The sequence below is a fragment of the Crocuta crocuta genome, unplaced genomic scaffold, assembly GCF_008692635.1.
Source record: "Crocuta crocuta isolate KB4526 unplaced genomic scaffold, BGI_CrCroc_1.0 scaffold3, whole genome shotgun sequence".
NCBI classification, from domain to species: domain Eukaryota; kingdom Metazoa; phylum Chordata; class Mammalia; order Carnivora; family Hyaenidae; genus Crocuta; species Crocuta crocuta.
In genome coordinates, this window is record NW_027529934.1 from 12,996,574 (window position 1) to 13,003,997 (window position 7,424).

General features: G+C 48.1%; 1 protein-coding gene across 2 annotated transcripts in view; it reads left to right on the forward strand.

Annotated features, from left to right (window-relative positions):
- Nucleotides 1–4,783, forward strand: part of ABL2 (ABL proto-oncogene 2, non-receptor tyrosine kinase) — a 26,121-nt gene extending 21,338 nt beyond the window's left edge. For both annotated transcript variants that reach the window (XM_077763294.1, XM_077763295.1), the window contains 3 exons: nucleotides 2,353–2,526; nucleotides 3,068–3,301; nucleotides 3,507–4,783. In XM_077763294.1, the coding sequence (XP_077619420.1) occupies nucleotides 2,353–2,526; nucleotides 3,068–3,301; nucleotides 3,507–4,684 (1,586 nt within the window). In that variant the 3' untranslated portion in view covers nucleotides 4,685–4,783. The remainder of the gene's footprint in view (nucleotides 1–2,352; nucleotides 2,527–3,067; nucleotides 3,302–3,506) is intronic.
- The last annotated feature ends 2,641 nt before the right edge of the window (nucleotides 4,784–7,424 follow it).

The following is a 7,424-nucleotide window of genomic DNA, read 5'->3' on the forward strand; positions in this document are numbered from 1 at the left end:
AAAAAAAAAAAAAAAAACCAACATCACGAAAGTTGTTTTCTGGGAGTAGATCTTAAGGAAATAATTAAGATGATGAATAATGGTTTAGCTGCAAGGATGTGTAGTTTATAATATTGAAAAATTAAGAACAATTTAAAAATGCAGTGGGCTGTTAATTACTATATGCATATAATTGAATATTTAAAATGACATTCTTAAATATGTTGTCATGGAAAATACTTTAAAATGCACATGTTAAGCTATGAACAGTGAGAAACCTTTCCTTATCTGAAAGACAAGGGTATGGGCACATACATAGAGGCAGCTTCCTACTTCAGTATTACAGTGCCTCTAAGGTTGTATGCAAGAGTCAGACAGTCAATACTTGTTAGATAGTGAGAGCTAAAAACATAGAATTCTTAGTTAAGTGTTCTTATTAGATTCTTCAGTGTAGCTCCAGAATTTTGTACATGTTTTTCAGATTTTTCCTTTGCGTCATAATTGAACATAGAACTTACTACTTAAGTTCAGGCTTCAAAATATTAGAAGAGGAAATCAGGCAAGTTGAATCCTGTGTTTTTCCATTAGCGATTTATCATTTCAGATAAAATGAAAGGGAAAAAGTACAATACCGAAGTTGAATGAAAAGTATTTTCATCGTAGTCCTTTGCAACCTGAAACTTGAGCACATCGCGGGAGGTACAGGCGGCCCAATTGAGCACCTCCTGCCCCAGCTCTTTTCTTCCTCCATGTGCTTTATTTCATGTGGAGTCAAAGTGGTAGAAGCCATAGGTTTCATTTTTTTTGGTGCTTACTATGTGTTAACTTTTAACTTCTGTTAAATCATTCGTTCAATATTTGTTTCCCTTGAACATGTTCTATCCTTGTAGAGAATCAACTATTATCAGTTTTCAAAGTTAACTGCAATTCTCGCTAAACAAGAAATTTAAGATACTTTAAGCCATGTTTTATTCATCATAGCATTTAATCTGTGACAGGCATATACCGAAGACACAGAGATAAGACACAGTTTCTACCCTAAAAAGATGTATTTATTAGTTGTGAGTGGAAGAAATCTAACTCAAACTTTAAGCAATGAAGGGAGGATTTATTGGCTCATAACCAAACCATGGAAAGTAGCTTCAGGGCATCCTCCTTCTAACAGCCACTCCCACCCAGGATCACTTTACTTTTGCTTCTAGGTTAATCTCATCCTCAGAATCTTCCAGTAGGCATGGGACACAATTGCTAGCCTCCTTGAGGTATATCTTCACAGCTAACCTCTGCCTCCCAGCTGCTATAGATAGCAGCGTAAGAAAGGAATCTCACTGGCATGACTTGGGTTGTATGCTGTGAACCCATTCTTGTAGAGGAGTTGATTTTTTAAATAGTTACACCAGAATGGTGTAAAATAATCACAGTATTTCACAGAAGTCCTGCTTGCTTCATTTTTAAGGAGTGAATAGCAAAGTATGTCTTTGCCCCAGCAGAAGCCACAAAAGTGCATAGCCATGTTGAGTCAGCTGAGGCTTACTGATAGGGTGAGTGCTTTTCAGGAGCCTCATTTGCTTTATGTGCTTGAAATGAAACGTATCCGCCCTCCTTCTTGGTGCAAGGTGCAACCTAAAAATAAAAATAACTGCAGAAATCTGTCTGCTTTATGAAACCTCTGAACAAGCACTCAGTGAGAAGGGATACCTAAATGATAGGAAAGCACATGAAACTGTGCTTACCGTGACTCGTCATCAGAGAAGTCCGGAATAGAACAGTGAGATGCCACTACATACCTACACCAGCATGGCTAAAATTAAAAACAGAAAGCCTGATACTGTCAGACGTTGGCAGGCATGCACAGTAATCAGAACTTTTACACAAGGTGAGTGGGAGTATAGGTTGCTACAGCCACTTTGCGGGAGAGTTTGAGAGGATCCAGCAAATTCAGCAAAGCTGAATTTGTGTGCACCCTGTAACCCACAGTCCTGCTCCTAGGTATACACCCGGCAGACGTACGTAAAGTTCCGAAGCAGGAGACACGTAGCAGGGTGTTCCTCGCAGCATATTCATAATGGCTCCAAACTGGAAGCGACCTAAATATCTGCCAGAAGAGGAGTGGGTTGACTGTGGTACTCCCTTGCTCTGGGGAGGGGGCCCCTGCTACATGCGAAGCACGGAGGAACCGACGGTCACAGTGCCGAGCGAAAAGAGGCAGACGTACAAAAGTACAGACTCCGTGATTCCATTTATATGTTTTAGTGCCCTTTTCTTCAGCCTTTTCCTCCAGCCTTTCAGAAGAGTATACACTTTTCTGAAAAGAAAACCTCCTTTTCTGTGTCATGAAATTGTTTTTGCTCAGTCCCCTTGTCTCCCTCACAGAGGTGGCTGAGGAGCTCGGGAGGGCTGCCTCCTCCTCATCTGTTGTTCCCTACCTGCCCCGACTGCCTGTACTTCCTTCCAAGACCCGGACGCTGAAGAAACAGGTGGAAAACAAGGAGAATATCGAAGGGCCACAGGACGCCACAGAAAATTCTGCGTCCAGTTCAGCACCAGGTACAGATCCCTGGGCAGGTAGAATTAAACTGCCTTGTTTCAGGAACCGTGGGCTGTGCTGCTTTGTTTCCCTTCTCCTGCCCGTCCTCCCTGAGGAGAGAATGGCTGGCATCTGCTTTAGCCCCTGCCTTCGTCCTCGGCCCTCAGTGCCGCCGTTGTTAGTCCTCGTCTCTCCGTCCGCCATACAGCTCTGCCTCCCACTCCGCTTTCTCAGCCCCCCAATCCCTGACCATTACCGTCTGCACAGTTCTGGCAAAAACTGCTTCCCTGAGCCTGATGGATGAGGCCAGGGTGTGCTGTAGTGTTGAGAGAAAAGACGAATGCCGAGGTAAAAACCAGTAGGTTACTTCCTCCTATTTATCTCCCACGTTGCAGTTGGAACACTCATCGGTGTGAAATGATTAACGTATTTATTAGTTTCCTCTGAGTCCTGCTAATGCCTGACATCTCATAGATGCCGACAAAACTCTTGCAGTTAAGCCTTAGTAATTCAAGAGTCACTTTTTGTCTTTCACATTAGTGATTGGCCATTTCTCTTCAGGGTTCGCTAGAGGTGCACAGGCCCCTAGTGGGTCCCCAGCGCTGCCTCGAAAACAAAGAGACAAGTCACCCAGCAGCCTCTTGGAAGACGCCAAAGAGACTTGCTTCACCAGGGATAGGAAGGGAGGCTTCTTCAGCTCCTTCATGAAAAAGAGAAATGCTCCCACACCCCCTAAACGCAGCAGCTCCTTCCGAGAAATGGAGAATCAACCCCACAAGAAATATGAACTCACGGGTAACTTCTCATCTGTTGCTTCTCTACAGCATGCTGATGGGTTCTCTTTCACTCCTGCCCAGCAAGAGGCGAATCTGGTGCCACCCAAGTGCTATGGGGGGAGCTTTGCACAGAGGAACCTCTGTAATGACGATGGTGGCGGNAGCCAGTGATGACACTTCCAAGCCTTTTCCGAGGTCAAACTCTACATCTTCCATGTCCTCAGGGCTTCCAGAGCAGGATAGGATGGCAATGACCCTTCCCAGGAACTGCCAGAGGTCCAAACTCCAGCTGGAAAGGACAGTGTCCACCTCTTCTCAGCCAGAAGAGAATGTGGACAGGGCCAATGACATGCTTCCAAAAAAATCAGAGGAAGGTGCTGCTCCAAGCAGGGAGAGACCAAAAGCCAAACTTTTGCCTAGAGGAGCCACAGCTCTTCCTCTCAGAACCCCCTCTGGGGATCCAGCCATTACAGAGGAGTCTCCGGGGGCGGGGGTGGCTGGAGTGGCAGCTGCCCCAAAGAGCAAGGAGAGGAATGGCGGAGCACGACTTGGCATGGCTGGGGTCCCAGAGGATGGCGAGCAGACGGGCTGGTCTTCTCCCGCCAAGGCTGCCGCAGCCCCCCCAACCACTCACAACCACAAAGTGCCGGTCCTCATATCACCCACTCTGAAGCACACTCCAGCCGACGTGCAGCTCATTGGCACAGACTCTCAGGGCAATAAATTCAAACTCTTATCTGAGCATCAGGTCACATCCTCTGGAGACAAGGACCGACCCCGACGGGTAAAACCAAAGTGTGCCCCACCCCCACCGCCAGTGATGAGACTACTGCAGCATCCGTCCGTGTGCTCAGACCCCACGGAAGAGCCGACCGCCCCCGCTGCGGGACAGCCCACGTCAGAGACACAGGAAGGAGGGAAAAAGGCAGCGCCGGGGGCAGGGCCCGGCAGTGGGAAAGCTGGGAGGCCAGCGGTGCCTCCGCCTCAAGTGCCTCTGCCCACGTCTTCCGTCTCGCCGGCCAAGATGGCTAACGGCACAGCAGGTACTAAAGTGGCTCTGAGAAAAACCAAACAGGCGTCTGAGAAAATCTCCGCAGACAAAATCAGCAAGGAGGCCCTGCTGGAATGTGCTGACCTACTGTCCAGTGCAATCTCGGAACCTGTGCCCAACAGCCAGCTGGTGGACACCGGACACCAGCTGCTCGACTACTGCTCAGGCTATGTGGACTGCATCCCCCAAACCCGCAACAAGTTCGCCTTCCGAGAGGCTGTGAGCAAACTGGAACTCAGCCTGCAGGAGCTGCAGGTGTCCTCAGCAGCTGCTGGCGTGCCCGGGGCGAACCCTGTCCTTAATAACTTACTGTCGTGTGTACAGGAGATCAGCGATGTGGTACAGAGGTAGCCACTGTCAGCCTAGTGGGAAGGTGCTCGCGTTGCTGAGGGGAGAGGGAGAGGGGCTTGTTTTCCTGTGTTCTTGTTTTCAAAAAATGAAAGACTGATACTTGAGTGTGTTTATGTGAAGTACCTCAGTTCTCTGAGTTCTCACGTTTACAGGTTCATCTCAAAAATAACGAAAAGCAAAACACATAGGACAGGGAAGCTGGGTGGGGGCAGAGCAGCAGTGGACGGGAGCGGAAGCTGCACTGGATGGAACGTCAGGGAACGTGTGTGTGTCCCACCACGGAGAAGCGGGTGGCGCGAGGTGGCCGCACGGGGCTGCTCCCGACAAGACCGCGGGACCGCGCCCGCCCAGCGGATTGGCGGTGGCTCATTCTGCACCGCACAGAAACGAAGCAGGTGGGACAGAAGGAGAAGCTGACAATGTACCGTGAGAAGTTTCGCCGAGGCTGTTGGAAGCAGCTGTTTCCACAAGGTCACTGCTGCAGGAAGAGCGCAGAGCTGGGCGCGGGAGTGTGTCCCGGTCCTGTTTTCCACGGAGGCATTAGTCGGTGCAGGGGTAACGAAGGCTGGGAAGTAGTCCAAGTGAGACCACCTCCTCACGGCTTCGCACCACTGAGCGGAAGTCCCTTCTCCCAGTCTAATGTGTTACTTCCTAGTGGACCACGATTGGCTTTCTGCTTGTTGGTGTCTGTCTGTAAACAGCAGGCACGGGGGGCTCCTCAGTGGTGGTTCTCTGCTCGGCGGGCCTTCTTCCTTTATCTCTGGCAGCATTCAGGGCATTAACCAGCATTGATTTTGAAAACAGCAGTCACATACAGGTTCTCTTGGGAACCCTTTTCTGATCCAGTGTCCCTGCACACCGACACCCCCACCACAGGATTGAGCAGCTCTGTATTCCTTCATCGGCTAAAATGCTGGGAGAGAGGTTTCTTGGAATTTAACGGCCAGGGCCAGAGGTCTGACTGAGAGGAGAGGCTGGCTTGGTCCCGGTAGTTGTTTCTCTGTACCTTTCTCCTCCCTTATCTCACCTCAGAGCCAGGCCAGGGAGAGAGCGGGGAGAAACATTCTCTCACTCTCTGTGGACTTCAAGTGAATTACCCCACATTACTCTCACATGCTTTTCTCCTTTCACATGCCCCCTCCCCGTCACTGTTGTGTGCTTGTTTATAAATATCATAGTGGGAATATTCTTTGATACTTATTTTGTCATTTCTCCTCTATTTGAAGAATGCATAATTGAAGGGGCAGGTCATTCCCAGGAAACACTGATTAAATCCTAAAAATCTAATGACTTCACCCTCCAATACGTTTTGCCCTTAAAATAGGCCTGTTCCTTTCCTTTTCAGTTATAATCATGGAAGCTAATTAGGACCATATGGAACTGAACCTGATTGGTTAGAGGTTAATACTCTTGATATCGGGTCTAATTAACATTTCATTCTCTTTTTAGAGCCTTATGACCACCACCTGCCACCCACCCAAGGAGAATAAAATTTTTTTCCTCCCAAAAGGAGTATTATTAATCTAGGAAGATAGGAATTGAACACTGATGAACTGTGAGTTCTCTTCTTGGCTGTGTGATCTGTCCACTCTCGGGCCACAGCCCCATCTCTTAATCTGTTGAATGAAGGTAATGATACGTCTTCTCAGGGGTGTTTTGCAAATAAGTATGTAGCGGTCCCCTGAGAGCCGCTTCAGTGCAGTGTTGTTACGGCGGACGGTCTTCCGTGCTCTCTGCTCAGTAGCAGATAACGGAAAGTTAGAACTGCTGAGACCATGCCGACTGCGCTAGAATACTAAGGAGGAAAACCTGTGTTTGGGGCAGAGTTTGTCATCTTTGACTGGGGAGGAAGTTTAGTTTTCATTAGAAAGAAGGACAGCTTTGATTTTTACTGTGGCCTCTCCCAAGAAGGCCCAGGCGGCGAGAAGGGCAAGGAGGGAGGAGGCGGTCCCGGGCCTCCCTGGCTGGGCTTGGGCGAGCCCCTTCGGTGTGTCACCTACAGGTGTGGCCACAGGCAACTGGTGACGAGAAGACAGGGTTCCCCGTGGCCAGGATGGAAGCCCACGGTCCCCCCACCTTCTTCGTCTCCGCTCCCCTTCATCAGTCTTTTCCACAGACTTGAAATTGTTTTAGCAGTTAGCCTTTTAAAAAAGGGTGGGGCAGGGAAAGCTAAAACTTTAGAATATTATGCTGCTTTTTAAGTTTATCCGTCATCGTGGGATGCAAGTTGAAGGATTAATTATGTAAGTGTATTTTCAGAGGATTTTTATTTTTATTTTTATTTTCTTTTAAAGCAGGGGATCTTTCCTTGAGAGCTCTGGAAATCAGCCTTGGAGGAACACTACTGAGTGTGTGTAAGCTCCCTGGTTTTCTCACCGCAGAACAGTCTTGGGGCTGGGGACTGTGTCTTACTCAGGGGCAGCACCTGGCTCTGTCTTGCCTGCAGTCGGTGCTCAACAAGTTCATGAAACGGAATGCTCTTTCCCAGCATGGTCAGGAGTAGCATTAACTATCATAGCACACGCCATCCACACGGTGTTCGCACTGTGTGACTTCAGGAGTTGTGGGCTCAGGGCTCAGGTTAAAGAGGCACTGTCAACTTACTGTAAAAGTATAATTTAGATTTTTTTTCTCTTTCTCATTGAAAAGGACCAGATTTTAAAAATAACCTTATATAAGCTTAAAAGTTTCAATTCACAGCAGAGAAAACTGCTTCTAGAAACTAAAAACATAGTCTGTC